The sequence below is a fragment of the Lingula anatina genome, chromosome 3 (genome assembly GCF_051362555.1).
Source record: "Lingula anatina isolate TDL-2025a chromosome 3, LinAna3.0, whole genome shotgun sequence".
NCBI classification, from domain to species: Eukaryota; Metazoa; Brachiopoda; class Lingulata; order Lingulida; family Lingulidae; genus Lingula; species Lingula anatina.
Genome location: NC_141769.1, coordinates 11,898,085 through 11,915,480, shown reverse-complemented (window position 1 = coordinate 11,915,480; position 17,396 = coordinate 11,898,085). Strand labels below are relative to the sequence as shown.

Sequence of the window (17,396 nt, the reverse complement as noted above, 5' to 3'; positions counted from 1 at the left end):
AGATGTGCAGAAGGCAGGGTTTTTGTGTATGCGTTTTATGTCTACGTTTTAATATATTGGGAACATATCAGGCTCCTTAACCATCATTTTTTTTCATTTGATTAAAGATTGTAATGTGTAGCTTTCAGTTAAAAGCTAACACAGCAGTTGATTGATCACTAGATTCTGTGGAGAACCAACATTGGCTGGTGTTGTGGTATAAGAATATTGTATATGTACCCTACATTTGTATCTTAACCTGTGCACTTACATGTATGCTGTAGTTATGTCACATTAACTTTCTCATTGCGTTCATATTACGCATTTAGCCAAACTGGAACACATTGGCGTACAAAAAAGAATAGAAACTCGTTTGAAAATGTTTTATTTTTGTACTCATCAATAAAACGCAGTGTGCAAATGCATTTTTAAAAACCGTAAAAAAATGAGTATTATTAGAACGTACACTGTTTAATTCAATAAAATAAGCTATATTTTTCTTCAAATGTTATATGAGTTAATTTCTGCATGCATGATAAAGAAATTGAAACGTTCGCCTTTCATATGCGACACATCTTCAAAGGGCTTCTATTTACTTCATGATATGATGGTTCACTCTAAGATTGGAGATCTGAAAAAAAGGCAGATCTAACCTACGATCTATTCCCATTCTACTGCAGCAGGTTTTCCTCCAAATATTCTTCAATTTAATTTTACACATCTAATCATTTATCCAAAATATGTTCATAAATAAACCTTGTGTATACAAAATATATTTGCCAATGGACTAGGCCATTCCTTTAAAGTGACAAAGTGAAGGTATTTAAATAAGGACATGTTAAAGGTACACTCCATCAGATTTACCTACCAAAAAGGATATTCCCGGGAAAATAAGCAATTTTCTCGTACTCACGAATCATTCCTCTATCCCTTTCTGCACTTGGATTCGACCTTTGATAAAATTTACAAAGGTTGGTTTTAGCTTAAAATCATTTTCCTATAAGCTCTAATGGAAATATCAACATCAGGTACTCTCCCAAAAAATTGAAGGGGTTAAATAATAATTTTTTCGGTGTATGTAAGTTTGACAAGAAGCTGTAGATGGCAAAATAAGCATTTGGGGGATTTTGAAACCCATGGAGTGTACCTTTACCACTTCGTGATGAACTAATCTGAGAACAAGTAATACTTTTTTTTTGACAATTTTAACAGTTAAATGCCATAAAATAACGTCGCAAAAATACCCAGATTAATTTTTTTGGCGTAGGAACGTTTCTGCCCGTCAACCTTCACAGTTTTTCATCGTAGGCAACCGAAAGTCAGTGCGAGAATCTAGCTCGAAGGGATGATGATTTTGAAACACGATCGCTTAAATGTGGGCTAAGGACTTTTTTATTTCCCCATGTTGTTGCGGAGTTATGTCTTGTGTCAGAAAAGAGGGACCAGAGGTTGGTAATTCAGAGAAAAGGGGCGTAAAAATCGCCCAAGAAAATCGTTAAGCATGAGCTTTCCACGGGAAAATCTTATACTGTACATCTTTAACTCAGGATTGAGCAAGAGCCAGCGAGGACCAGGTCAAAGGCCCTTCAGTTGCAGCGCAATCACCTGTCTTCAATCTCACTTGGTAAGACCACGGTCATATAGTTCTCTGTCGGGTTATATCTTTTTAATGGCGTTTGCTCATCTTGTTGGCAGTGGATGTTAGGTGTTGGTTGAATTTATCTTTCTGCATACCTTTAAATAGGATTTTACTCTAGCCAAAACTGACAACATTGGACGGAACTGAATTTGGCGGCAGCACGTTTTCTTTAAAAGCGCCGAGCATATTTCCCGGCGGAAGATAGTTAGCTACGACATATACGCGTCCATCTTGTCCCACGGCTCTCCCTACACCGATTTCCTTGCTTCCTTTCCACACAACTTGAGTGAAATGGCCTGAAATAATAATAAAAACGATTACTGAACCACAGTTTATTTGCTTAAACGCAAAATAGCAGAGAAAAGTTTCTGTTTATTAAAAATATTATTGTTTTAGTAAAAGGAGCGCGATCGGTTTCCAGTGATTTGCGACCGAATCAAAATCTCAACACAGCGCAATCTCAACCAACACAATCTAAACAAGCACAGTGTTTAGTATTTACCTGCCGTAAGACAACGTGACGCTGTCTTGAAGTCATATTTACTAATCTCACTGTACCACTGGGCGACAGCATCTTTTCCTAAAGAAAAGGAAATAGTTCATTGAAAAAATATATATCTTAATGTCATGGTTACATTCACATTTAAGTGAGTCGACTCATATACATCTCGATATAGTAAGAGGAATACCGGTAGGCCTTTTTCCCCTTCGTTATGTTGACAGTGACAACCAAGCAATTTTAGTGGTTATAGGCACGGTTAAACATGTCTTCCATCTGAAGAATTAGTTATATGTTTATATGAATATTGGGCATCTGAGAGATCTAGAGAAAAAAAGGTAGTTACGTTACATCCAAAGAAAGATTAAAAAATAACATGACAAAATGATCCTGCGAGAATCTGTATCTGCGACATTAACAGTTTCGATCTAAAACGTTCAAGAGAAATGCTGCGTGAAAGAATCGGCAGTTACCTGTGTAGGCACCTCCGTCGCTAGACCAGCGTGTGGCCACGTTCTCTCCTGGTTTTACTCCTTTGAATGTACTTTTACTATGCTTCATGACGTTTAACTCCGCCAAGTGCTCTGCCCATTTCTGCGCGTGCGCAGATAGATCTGGATTATGTTTCAAGGGCGGCGCACCGTGTCTCGCTCTGAGGTTGTTGTGCGCTCGCACGCAGTCGTCTATGAATTCGTTGGAACTTTGCTTGCATGGTTTGGGCTTTGCCGGAACGTGGTTGTTAGACGACTCCCAAGCATTCTGTAATTGTAAAAGAGCTTTGACAATAATTTGTTAATAATTAAAGCGAAAGATTCATGTTGACCTCTTACTCTGAACTGGTCATGCTTTCTTGTTTAGTGCCTAGTAAAAACTATGACGAAAAATTGTACACATTTAGGTAAATTTGGTCTTGACAGAAGATCGATTAGGGCTAGTGATGATATTGCACCTCTTTCACTTTAATTTTCTCTCTGTTTCAGATATTTTAACAGTTTACATTATCAGGTTTATATTGGCTTACACATTATACATGGTTGTACAACTATTTGGATAAAAGTAGCTGTAATATACATGTTTGAGTATCTACAAATAAAAATAGACTTACCGTAGGTAGATATTTGTTCCCGGTAACGTCTTCGTCCAAATGTAAGTTTTTCAGTCTCTCTGACTAAAGATATAATAATTGACAAAATTATAGAACTTGTTGTTTCATAATAATTTTTCTTAAATGTTCAGATGATTTTTTCAACATTACAATATTTCCCTACTTAAACTTGAGATTAAACATACCAACAGAGTTCTTCTGTAATATCAACGGAGTATACTTTGTATAAAACGCGTCAAAAATTGAACCAATTGTTTAACTACAGTCTAGATATTGTAAAAAACGTGTGTAAAAAACAACTTAGGTACAGAGGCCATTCTGCAGTCGTTTTACCGACCTTACTCCTTGTCATGTAATCGTTCAGAAAAGCCCGATTTTAGAGTGTATGTAGGCCTACAGGTACATGTATAAGGTCAAACGACTACATCGAATCATAATTTTCAGGCTGTTTATAATGTGACAAGACTTGCACTTAATTTAATGAAGTGTAGTTGGAAGTCAACCACTGGGTTGTTCTTAAAATACCCTACATTAGAAGAGCCGCCGCTATTCCCGAATAATAAAACGAAGGTGTTTCGACCTTTTAAGCTCTTTAAATAAAACACAAACCAATTTCCTCTAGAAACTGTTGTGGAAGGGTTCAGAGGTGACCTGTTGTCATGGAAACATTACACAGTACCACAGATTGAAAAATACGAAAATTCTCTATTTGCATAAATGACATTCTGTCAGCAGTTTTAGATACTAAAACGAAATGTTAAATGGAGGTCTTTGAATATTGGAAAGACGTGGTGAGCTTGTAAGACTGTAAACTGTTATGTCTTCTCTGTTAATGAATACCACATGGCCCGTTAGGTCTTTTTCACAGTTTGTTTATTGCGAACTTTTGATGACTTAGGCGTGCACTTCCGATCTGTAAACTGTTAGAGTAATTGCCGCTCTATCATGTCAGAGATACATAGCTGGATAACGCGAAGACTAGAGAATTCTATTTTATTGATAACAAGTCAGAATAATCTTGCCACGTATAATGAAACGGTTGTGATGTAGTATGTGTAATGTGTAATACGATAAACATAACATGGTCTTTAAAGTCACGTTTTATTATTTGCAGTAGAATCAAATATTAAACATGTTTAAATAAAAGAATAACGTAAAAATTAAAGTACATGCCTGCAAAAGCAGTATCATGCAGTACAATACAGATCTACATTAACAATATATATTACACCACGCAATTTTAACTTGAATTTTCCATTTTCATGGCTCTTAATTCCAAATGAAGAATAAAATATGCTACAATCTAACAAAAAAAAAAAAAAAAAAAAGAAAAAAAAACACTTCACGTGCCATTAGTAATACTAATCAAACTGTGATGTCTATAAAAAAGTTAAATTGATAAAACAATGGCTGCCAACAGAGTTCATTCTTAAATTCCTAAAAGATGACAATGCTAATTGCATTGGTAGGACAATATATCATATTGAAATAAAGCACATTAAATTTGTAAATTTCAGTAGGATATATCTTCATTAAGGGTAGGGGTAAAGCGTACTTTTCATCCGGTATTCATCAATGCTTACTAAAAGTTAGCAACTAAGTGTCATTGGGTTAAAAACCGATGGGTAAAAATTCTTAATAAAACCCTTTTACAAATGAACCTATACATAATTGACATGTATCATAGCATTTTCAGTCTTGCAAAGTTGGTGTTTCCCATATACTTTTCACTGCATAGAGAGGTAATAAACCGCATCTCGGCCAAACTTAGTCTTGTTCCCGGTCAAACTCACGCTAGTCATTTATTTTTATGTAAAATTACTAATGTCTTTAAGCGGTCTATTATAAGCTTTCTGATTTGTCATCAAACTGTTACATTTCCCTCGAAATGATGGAACGAGTCAAATAAGATGATCCAGTTAAAGCTACTTGATCCGTTCTGCCATTTGTTTCCTCCGGATATTTTCCCTGTCGGCCACTTTGTTTTATGAGGGTAGGTACTACACCATGCCGCAGTGTTTTAGTATATAGCATTCTTTTCAGAACTGGAAAATAAGCAAAAGCATGCAACTGGTAAGCCGTTAGTACAGCAAGTAGACTCGAGTGAGCGGGTTGTTAAATCAGCCACATGTATAGATATTGACGATCTGCACACCATGAGTTCCCACTTTTCGTTTACGATTTCCGTTCTCGTCGTAAACGCTTTTGTGGGCTATAAATGAGAACTTAATTTCTGGAACCCAGGGTGAATGCAACATTGACATATACTAAAGCTTTGTTTTGTCTCGTTGTTAGTATAAATCCAGATAATCAACACACAGCACATTATATGTAACATCAAGCATATCGATAAGTGGGCATGCAAATAGTTGGGTAGGGTTGCAAGCAATACATATATAAAGGCATATTTGAATGTCTAAGAGGACTTTTTCTCGAGTCTATATCTTGTACAGATTACGATTGTAATCTTGAACATGTCGTTAGGTGTAATAACAGCACCGCAGAGATGCAGTCATTTTTTCAAGAAAATAAACGGCTGTATAACAATAGCTGTGATAGACATTGTGCCGTACCATGCACTTATTTGTTAAAAGGCGGTTAGTATTTTGATATATAAAGAAACTGCCGAAGATATAACAAGAATTTATCAGCACGTACCTCTCCCTTCCTGGTGACCTTGGTTGTAGTGGTCTCTTTCCCATTGATCGTCTCTTTTGTCGTCGTAATTGTTTCACCATTCGGGCCAGTCTTGGTTTCAGTGACAACCATCCTGGAGACAGTTTGAGGACCGCCCTGGTTAGTTACAGTGCGAACAGTTCTGGAAAGAGAATCGTTGTATTTCTGAACCTTTTCCAGGTAAGTTTCACTTTGGGAGTGACTCTTCCTGCAGGTTTCAATCTTACTTTTTTCTTCAAGATTGATAATAATCAACTCCCCTGGTTGGCACGGTATGTGTTTTCAGAGAGTGGCAGAGAAATAGAAATTGCTGGTATCTGCGCTGACTTCAGAGCTCTTGCCCTTGTGATTCTAACTATCTGACCGCTATTATATAGGCATGCAGCCCGCAGCTTCCCAGAAAATCAGAAAAAAAGTCCTGAGAATTTGGCTGCTCTACCTGAATGCGAAAGAACTACACAAAATAATAAATTTTCACTGGGAACTTGAAGCTGCGCACCTGGGAAAACTGTTTACCGTAAAACATGCTTTGTTTGTGCCTATATTGATATCTCACCTCCGTCACGGCTATTTTAATAAGATACAACTAATGGTCACATATTTTACCCGACCTTTAACATTTTCCTAGCAAGTACGAGAGTTGTCCGCTAACTTCTTTATTGGCCACCATGTTATTTCATATTTAAAGGGGAGAAATACACAGAATATTACAGGGATTTAAGACTCACATGTTGCTGTTCCTGAAACATACTTGTATTCTACCAGTGCTCTAAGTACAGTTTACCTAGCTAAAACACTTAAAACAGGGGCCTCTACATCATTTCCTGACACGCGAATTCTTTTTTTTTTTTTTTTAAATATGCCAAGAGACTATAAGCGAGAAATAATAATAACAAATGTGTTTCGAAAGACAAATTCTTGTTCCGATTCTGAACCAGCAGAAATGAAATATGAGTACTCTGTAAACAACATATGCACAGGTGGCAAATAAGATGGAAATCAAAAGGCAAATACTTCTTGTAAATTACTTCTGATAATTTGTGTCTGTCTCTTCTAGATTACATGCCGCTGTGAGAGTTTTCCTGCAAATAGCCTAGCAGTAGATATGGGTTAGGCTTATTAACAATACCAGGACTAATATGTCTATAGAACAAACGTTTTAAATGTTTCGTAACTGAACGCTCTCTGCATTACATCATATACATGAGGCATTTCGTCTAGGGTCTTTTCTATTTCCACACTTCTCATTGCTGTTTGAATACTTAGTTTCAAACCTGTTTTTATCCAGTAGAATAAATCCAAAATGTTAAACCAATAAGTTAAAACTGGTGCGTGTGCAAGAGTTTATGTCATAATTAGTAGGAAAATTTTACAAAATTGAATGTGACAATTAGAATACATGGCAAAGGGGTCGTTCAGAATGAGTTCCTGTGCACTAGCTTGTTTCCAATGCACTTGTATTATCAGCAGCTTCTCTGTATTATCCTGAACGCCAGGAGGAGGCGTGTTAGTGTGTTAAGCTGACTGCGTTCAGCAAGAGTCCCCGTGGAGATAGTGCGCACTCTATAGCTAGTGCGCACTAACTCATTCTAAACGGCTCCAATGCAAAGACAGCAAGAAGGTTATCAATCAAGCTCACCTCTGTGTTGAGGTTGTGGTAGGCATTGTCTTTGTGTGGACGATCCGTGTCATCCCCGAGTCTCCTGGACTACCGTCCGCTCCTCCAAAACTTCTGAATGTCATAGGTTTCGGTTCTTAGAAAAAATGGTCACATTTCTGAATATTAAATTGAAAAACAAATGGTGCTGTTTGCGTTAGAAAGACGGCGCTTTATATTTTTTACACAGAATTAATGTAAAACATCAGCTTAACATCTGAATCGAGTCATTGTGTTTTCGAGCAGAATTATTGCACTGTGTATCATAATCTACCTTCTTTTTTCGGCAGAACGATGGGTCCGTCTGGCTTGAATACATTGTCTTTAAACTGTCCCATCATATTGCCTGCTGGACGATAGCTGGCCACCACGAAGATTTTTCCGTCCTTGGCCTTGGCTTGACCAAGTCCAACTTCTTTGCTGCCCTTCCATACCACCTGGGTGAAATGTCCTGAAATACAAGACTTCAAAGTATATATGGATATTAAGTTTTACGAATAAGAATAAGGCTTTTTTATGTACAGTATGAGAACAATTTTCTCGTATATAGAATAACACCTCCAAAGGAACTTCAACAAATTTCGAACATTTGGTCTATCGAAAATGCGTCAGATGAAGTTTTCCTTTGTGAACAAGGACCAAAGAAAGACCTGTTTAATCAATTATACCCTGGTAAATCATTATCACTGGGGATGAATTATGAAGCAACCGATGAGATCATGCAACAACCAGTCTCTCTTTCCATATTTATCACAACATTTGGAGGGCACAATGTGCAGTTTCCCACAAACCGAACGACACATTAGAAAGATTTATATGACTAAGGCTCTAGGCATAATTCTTCACACATTGCATAAGTCCTTCATGTCTTGCATACCAAACCAAACCACACTGGTTTACCATTTTCGATGACAAAAAAATAATTAAATTAATATATAATGTATGTTAATAAATAAAACATTCTAATAGTTAAGTAATCAAAATAAAGTATCCACGCCGTTTTCAAAATAACACGAAAAACAAAGCTAAACCGATTTCACGCAGCCTTAATGCCCAATAAAGAACTGGAAAGACTACACAGGTGCATACTAATATATTTTTAATTCTATCACTGATTATAATTAACAATCAAACTTCTAACCAGCAACCTGAAATGTTCATCATCTCTATTATCCCACTGGTGTCATTAAGATGAAAATAAGAAAGTACAGTAGTCTTCATCTATACGTTGTCTTTAACAGGAGCTTTTAACTCGTGCGAGTGAAGAATGTGTCACCGCATGACGAACCTTAATTCCTATCTCACCGCAGTGTCTTTAACATTCAGTGTGCCCATCAGGAACTATTTAATACGTCATGTTATCTGACACTATATGATGTTAACATGTAGATTCCTTTACTGCTAATTCAATAACAGAAATAGGGACTTCATTCATTAGACATTTCACTTGTGTCGAATACAGATTTTTTTTAGTCGCTGAAGTACGTAAAGCGTGTTTGTTTGTAGTCTTTACTATTTCCATGCCACGCGTAATATGGAATTCTTCTGTTAGTTTTTAAAAAACACAACCTAGATAAATAACTTATATATTCAAAAACTGACCCTATAATTACAAACAACGATTGTTACGCAGTTGAAAGTGAGCAAAGGAAGGACTTGACACTGAAATAGGATTCAACAAACAAGTTAACCAGTTCATCTCTTTTTGAAAAAGTAAGCCTCGCGCGACAGTCGAACAGACATTATGAAAACCTAATTCACACAGGTCATGATTTGGTCTCATATTCAGCTACTTGTCTTACCTCCGTACATTCCGCCAGGTTGCACTCTCCTAAAATCCATGTCAATTGAGAAAACCTTTTCTGTGTGTTGAGAACAGTAGTATAAAATTTCCTAATGGTATTGTTACGTTTATTTATTGCAACATGTGTAATTTCGGAAGTGACTAATTTTTTAACGACGACAAAAGGGGTCAAGGCTTGGAGATCGTGTCATGTGATAAGGAAAAAAGGAAGCGACTCTGTGAGTCAGCGCATGTTTCTTATTTTCCTTGCTCAACTATAAAGTATGTTTGAAATAAAAACCGAACTGTATCATATGTGGAATATCCAACAACGTGTGAATTCGTGGATACATCATCACGAGCTGTGTTTACTATATTATAAATCAGTATCATAGGATCAAAGGGGGAAAGAGGCACCTGTTCCCTTCGGCTTTCTTTAAAACAAACTTAGCATATATGATACAATGTTACGAGACTGAGCGAAGCCAACTTTTTTCTTCTTGTCCCAGCCACCTGCTTGTGGTAGAACAATGACCCCTTTAAAGGGTATACAAGTACATACTATGTAAGCAGGTTACAAAGCCTACTCCATAACATTTCAGCGTAGAAACCTTTTTTGTATATATTCAAGCAACGCCGCAACTCCCTTTGTCATCTTTTTTTACGGTGTACACGTGTAAGAAACCAGAAGAATACAGTTGATTTATTTTGGCAACGACCATACAATCTAAAGCGCATTCCCCTGCAGGCAGAGTCGCCGATGTTGATTCTGCTCGAATGTGTTCAATCTTATCTAACACAATGAGTGTTGCACTTGAAGAACCAAGACTTCAAGACAGATGTAATACAAGAATTGCCTTTCGGCCCAAGAAGCATACAAGGATTTTCCCGCAATACCAAAACAGAAAACGTTAATTTGCCCCCCCCCCCTCTCAACTCTTTCTCTCTCTCTCTCACCTGTTCCGCTGGAGAAGTCACTCCCAAATGTATACTTGGCTACTTCACTGTACCACTGGTCAGTCACCTGTTGGCCTGTTGACGATAAAATATGTGCTAAAATACTGTCTAACTGAACATAAATCCGTATTTTTTACACTGGTAAATGCAGAAAACCTGAAACGTCGAAGCGTTTACTTGAAACATTGAATCAGCAGAGTCTCAATTTGTTGTTAAAACTATATTTTAATAATTTAATTGTATTAAAATACAATATTACCAAACACAATTTATATGATATGCCTCTATCATCACCTGTGAACGGGTCTCCAGAAGACGTGTACTTCATGGCGATATTCTCTCCGAGACGCTCCCCTTTGTGCATGCAGTCACTGTGCCTGAAGTTTCCAGACTTGGCAATGTTGTCCGCCCATTTTTGGGCGTATTCACACAGATCCTTGGCTTTGGTCAGAGGACCGACCTTGTGTTTAGCGCGATAGACATTATGGGCTGCCACAGCATCGTCGACAAATTTAGACCCCATCTTGTGCAAGCGTCGTCTCAGATGTAGCAGTGGCTCAGATGTAGATTTTGTTTGGTGTTCTGTGAGAGAAAATAGGCATTTTGATATTCAGCCCATGTATGCTAGGTTTACTACAAGAGCAGATCGATGGGTGAAAGAGCACATGTCCAGCAAACACAGTATTGACCAAAAGTATCGCAACAATAGCAAATTCTGAATACTGATGTAATATCCTATCCGAAGCGCAGTTGCAGTGCATTAGCAGATTCATGCAGTGCTGTAGAGCATAACCCGATTATCTAATCAATATAGTTACATTGAGTATTTTGCCAAGGTAAATAGATTTCTTTGAGTCTGGTCACTTGTGTAAAACTGATCGAAGATATCGATGCCATGACCGCATATATTATTTTCGCTAGGCCTAAATTATATTTTAGTATCATATCATCCACTCCGTAGATAACATTATTTAATTACATCCTAAAAGCAGTTCTATCATCCATTTATCCATTTTTGGTTTGACGTATGTAGGTATTTTTTTCTTTTTGTTCACAATCTAACTGTACATCATTTTTAGTTTTAATCGCCATGACTTCAAAACAATATTGAAATTGTCAATGCAATTATCATTAAAACTTTTACGCTAGCTTGAAAAATGAAGAATGTTACTTATTACTAATTATATACATGTATATTTAAACAGAGATTTTTACATTACAATAACGCCATGAATAATAAGCCTCTTATCATATCACCTTTATCTTCGGATTAAGACCACCTCTCCCTATCACGTTAATCCAGGCTAATATAGCACTGTCACTAAAGAAAAATGACCTACAAAAAGTTCACGCTCATTTTAAAGGTTTTTACTTCCCACAAGAAAACACGTCACACGTTTCCGATTTGTGTCACCTGAGCTTTTGCGCTGTCATCGCTGCATCACCTTTCCTTTTAAGTCACCCGTATGTCATCATTAACACTAGCTTGCTCCATTGTTACCACAGCCTTTCATACCAGGGTCAAGAATTCAGATGTGGGGTCGCCAGGGTGCATTTATTTACGGAACATTTTTGTGGGTGTTTTTTCGTTGATATTTGTTTGTTTATTCGGATACCCATGGGTGTCGTATCTGTCCCTTTTTGGAATATGACGTCATTTTTTAGCATTGTAATGTGCATTGCTGACTGATAAATTCGGAAATCATGACACTACGGATTTTGTCTATTAATGTCGAAAAATGGATATAAAAACATTGGGGTTCTTTTTATCGCAAATATCTGTGAGTATTCATGAGCTGACAGAACCTTTAGATGATTCAAAAGGACACTGCCAAATTGAAAGTCTGAGTATAAAGTGTAACATTTCACAAGATTAAATACCTCTTGGTTATATATATATATTCTCGACAGTTAGTCAGTGATAGTTTTCACTTGTATACAGCCTACTTTTTGCCTCTCATGTTTGTGAAATCTTAATAGTTTATGCTAATTTTATCAGGAACATGTGATATGATGAGTCGTGTAATTATTGTTTATCATGTGTTCAAGCGAAATGCGTTGTATTTTTGAACATGTGAGACGGTCGGCGGTCAGGCGGGGTCAGGATCAAGTAAAAAAAAAAAAGAAATCGCGCTTCTTGTAGGAGAGAGAAAGAAATAGGCGAATTCTTTCTCCACACAAAGAAACGCACGCATGCGCGTACACGCATGCAAATCACACACACATTACTGTGAGACCAAGGGAAAACTGTATACCCTATTCAGGAATATTGATAAATTGACAACACTTTTTGAGCGGACAATTGCAGCTGCGACCTTTAACATGTTGATGGATGTATACATACACGATGTAAATGAATTGATATATACATGTATAATATATTAATAAAGACCACACACACACACACTCACACACACACACACACACACACGTATTGTAAACACAGCAACGGATTTTTAAAGGATAATTAGCTGACATCATGGGAATCGTGTATAATAATTCTCTCACGACTATGTTTCATTATATTGTTATGACAGGAATAGTATACCTCAAAGTCACAATGTCACAAAGTTCATATATGCTATGGCTTTTTCACAGAGACCTAGATCTCTTTCAGTTATGACTCAAACATATGTAACTGCTGTGATATGCTTGAAGCAGATGAAATTAACCATGTCCTGTAGTAACGTAGCGAACAACGACCAAGTATGTTTAAAATAGAAATTAATGGATGTCTCATAATCATACTTTTCATATGACTTACCACGCCACTGTAACATGTGTCGAATTTGAATGGTACAACAATCACAAAAAGAGATTGCTCTGTCGCTAATTAAAACTATTGTTATGTACATATGTTATGTATATGTATATGTATATGTATATGTATATGTATATACAGTATATATGCCGTATTGCTTACGAAAACTACCAGATCTGATTGTGAAACCTTTTTCCTGTCCTTCTGCGCCATCCGTGGTTTCTATTAAGAGTTTCGTTCTATTAACAAAGCAACAACGGATATTTTTCATCGGAATTTATCTTTCCAGAATTCGAATTCATGACTGTAGGCAGCAATTTCAAAGGCAGGGGTGAGGTGGGAGTCTTTTTCTGAAAAGTGAATCTATTATGGCATAGCAGCAAATTTAATTCAGACCGGGCCTTTTACCGGCCAAATGGGCCTCATACCACCCCCTCCCCACCCCACCTGAAGACCTTCAAAATAATTTGACTATTATACAAAACGCTATGAACGTACCTGAAATATACGTACTGTATAAGCTGTCTAGCTTTACCTTGGTCGTATGAGATTAATTCACCACCTGCAGTGGTGATTTAAACGTTAAAAAAACCAACCTGTTGCAGCCTCCTCTAGTTATGAATAGTACTATCATCCCTAGCCAGGATTTGATTGTCGATATGTGACGTGGCTAAATACCTGTTTGGGCTGGGGCAAATCAAACAACAATCAATGATACACCTCCGCAATGTCAACAGTACAAAATAGCAATATAATATAATTAGCTATATAACTGTCAAATTAAATATCGGATACTCTTAAACCGCCCTTTTGTTAGTCTTTCCGCCCAAAACCACGCAGAAAATTCGTAATCTATTATCGTAGTACATGTATATCGACATAGAAACCTTTATCTCTGGAATGTCAGACCACACTTGGGTGGGGAAAAATTACGGAAAGTACGCCAAATCGAGTTTCCCCCCAAGGAAAGCAATTTTTCTTCTACTGACAAATCATGGCTCAACCCGTCCCTGCACGTGGATTCGATGTCTTATAATAATTCTTACTTAATAATTTGCTCTCAAATTAGGTTTTACTTGCCAGTCACTTAGACCGCCATGTTCTCCTGTGCATTTTAGAAAGAAATGTCGACATTATTTTTTTTTCTTCTTTTTTTAGGGGTTTTAAAGGTCCGATTGGAAGAAGATAAGTAGCTTTGCAGGATATGTAGACAAAGAAAATATAACTTTGGGACATTTTCATTTGAGGATCATATACCTTTAACCTCGCAGGCGCATAAAACAGCATGATGCACAGGAGACAAGAAGTTTACGGAACCTACGTGCGTAAAGCGCATGAGCCGCAGCTGTTGTCGTTGTTGGACAACATGCTTTTTTGATATGACAGATACGTGTAAATGTTATCCGTCTTTGCGGCATCTGTAGTAGAACGGCATTATTTTTTATAAAGTCATAGTTAAAAACATTAATTTTGCTGATTTCTTCAATTGTACATGGTTGTAGTTTTAAGAGCAAGTTTAAGGGTTTTAATAAGCCTTTTTTATATTATGAATTCAATATCCGTTATGACAGCACCATTTTGAGCGGGACTTTAATATTGAACAGATCAAACGTGTCGAAAACGAGATCTCTTTACGGAGAGGAGACTAGGCGCAACAAGACTGGGCCGAGATAACAACGTAATCCTGAGATAGGCATATTTATAGGTTGCCTCCCCTAGTGTCCACACTATTCTAATTATCTTTGGAAAATTTATCTTAACTGAACAAGGCTTTTATGGAACGAAGTTTATTTTCTATCGCCAGTTTTAAATCCTGATAAAATAAAAAGTAGGCGAGGACCTAACTTCAAGATAAAATAGTTGGTAGCGTGGGTGTCCTATTGTACTTAAGTGCACATGTGCTTTTGTATGAATTTTTGACAATGCCATTTTTCTAATTCAGAACAATTCAATTATTTCCTGTCTGTTTAAGATTTAGAGGTAACCAGTAACAAGATGGAAAATCAGGGAGAGATAAACAATGCGAAAACGAAACGTTTAAAGGGATAACGGCGTATGAGATTCAAGATTCCACAATAAATACATTGTAAACAACACATAAATATGTAAATTGGCGATTAATTCTTATATACGGCTATCGCGAGATAGTGGACCGCATTTGATTGCTCCATAATAATCTCTTACCTTTGGTAAATATGGGTAAATTGTCGTTTACCCCAGGAAAATTCTTTTAATGACACTTTTCCTTCCAAAATGAGCTGTTATCCCTGTTACAGTAGCTATGGAGAATAAAACAGAAAACGAGCACTGACATTAGAATACGGGTTTTAAACAATTCAACAATGTAGAAAAACGATGCTGAAACGAAATAAATACGAAAGATTTATCAGATGGCCAAGGTTTGAATTCCAGATGAAAATAAGGCCCCATCTTTACCTTCAGGGTAAGGCGGGGCAGGGGAGGGACAAGTCATCTCAGCCTTAGGCAGCGTGCATTCTCGCCCGTAGCTGTAGCTGTTGTGAGAACTTGGTATTGTTTACCATTATAGTATGGAATAATTGATATGTTTTGATGATAATGATAATGATAACCTTAGTGTTATGTATAGAATTCCATCCATATTGTTTTATAGACAAGCACACGGAAGCTAAAGGTGTAGCCTACGTGGCGTGAAGATATCTTGATAACGTGGATGATGATGATGATGTACATATTAATCTCGGAAAATGTTCTCCAAGTTATCAGTTCATCTTCTTGGTTATTCACAGGTTTATTTAATATACATGATGATAATGGTAGGCCCTATGTGTGTGTGTGTGTGTGTGTGTGTGTGTGTGTGTGTGTGTGAGAGAGAGAGAGTTTCAATGCATTATTATACGACGTAGTAGGTTTAAATATTTTACTACTCCCTTTATCATTTCAACTATAGTTGCATTATAATTTCACGAAGTATTTAAAAAAAGAAAAAATGTAATTAAATGAAAAATGGGAGCTCTTCGATGCCAAAATGACGCTCTTTATCATACTAGTAACTAGGTCGCGCGTAATCAAGTTTGCCACTTGATCAAATGTTTATGACTTCGTAGTTCATGAAATATGTAATCTTCTATTTCGTGTTTGGTATGAACAAAAACAAGCTAGTGATAGTCACCAAGAAGACATCGTGTTATCACACGGCCACTTATGTTATACATGGTTAAGAAGCTTCATACAAAAAATATTGCTTTTCTACACCAATAAACAGTTTATCATAGCCTTGATTTCATTTGCCAATTAAATGCAAAGTTATTGAAAATAAACATACTGATTTAAGTTAGGGTGATGTGCTATTAGTAAGTCTTCATTGCTTATTTTATTTTTCTTTGTTTTTAATAGAACACGAAATATTAAGTCACTCTCAATGATTGAATTGAACTTTCTGCCCCGATCCCCATATTCTCTGGTTTGCTTCGGGTTCTCTTTTACCCGTTGACATAAAAATTAGCGCTGCTGTAGTTATCATATGGTGTATGAATATATCTATCGCGTTTCACGTTTGTAACGTATAGGGCGACATTCTTTTCTTGCGTGGTCTTACGTGCTCTTTTTTCATATATTCATTGATTGATGATCAAAGTTCAGAGCCATGGAAAATGTTCTATACAAATTTGATTTCAATACAAAGATAAATGCCGACGATGACACAGAGATCGCAAAGAAAATAAAGAGAGAGTGTCAACTCACCACAGTCAGCAGTCCTAATCTGTGATGTCCTAGTCAAACGACGATCCTTCTTCCTTCATCACGTGACTGGTCAGAGTCAATTATGGGATAGACGTGGTGTTGGAGTTGTTACTGCTGTCTTATAACGATGTTTACACAGGGCGTGTGCACAGAGCTAGGAATTAGGAAAATGCAGTTTGATGATAAGGTTTATTATCTGGTTGAACCATTGACCGAAGTACAAATACATGGACTGTAAATTTTATTATCAGCCTCTTGAATATTGCAACATGATTTTCATTTTTTAGTAAATTTTGAGTAAAGGCGGTGGCGCACAAAATCAAAATGCATGCCTGCTTCATGTATAGGCCTTAGCCTAATTGCAGATATTTCGTTGAGGGATAACAAACTGAATAAGGGCTATTACCAGAATTGAGTTGTCCCTAACGAGGGTGCCGCTCCTAAGTATTTACGCATATTCTTTGTATTTTACTATTGGTTCGTTTTGTTTTCAGGTATGCTATTAAGCTATGAGTCTATTATTACCAATGACACACTGACATATAGCGCACTGCTATATTGTCAAACCTGTGCGATATACGTTAATATTGATAGATTTATATAGAATTTATCTCAAT

At 36.8% G+C, this 17,396-nt stretch overlaps 1 protein-coding gene across 4 annotated transcripts; it reads right to left on the bottom strand.

Annotated features, from left to right (window-relative positions):
• Positions 1-348: 348 nt before the first annotated feature.
• Positions 349-16,931, bottom strand: LOC106159774 (uncharacterized). 4 transcript variants are annotated; one of them, XM_087008625.1, is made up of 11 exons: positions 16,780-16,917; positions 15,241-15,335; positions 10,590-10,877; positions 10,296-10,370; positions 7,830-8,006; positions 7,538-7,652; positions 5,881-6,040; positions 3,223-3,285; positions 2,591-2,876; positions 2,121-2,198; positions 349-1,914 (listed from the first exon to the last, which is right to left on the bottom strand). In XM_087008625.1, exons 3-11 carry the CDS (start codon positions 10,816-10,818, stop codon positions 1,733-1,735), a joined length of 1,365 nt encoding a protein of 454 aa, XP_086864751.1. In that variant the 5' UTR covers positions 10,819-10,877; positions 15,241-15,335; positions 16,780-16,917; the 3' UTR covers positions 349-1,732. The 4 variants fall into 4 exon arrangements, with proteins under 4 accessions (XP_086864751.1, XP_086864750.1, XP_013391629.2 ...); XM_087008624.1 differs by lacking the exon at positions 15,241-15,335 and having other exon boundaries at positions 16,780-16,931; XM_013536175.2 differs by lacking the exons at positions 15,241-15,335; positions 16,780-16,917 and adding an exon at positions 11,553-11,680.
• Between the last annotated feature and the right edge of the window lie 465 nt (positions 16,932-17,396).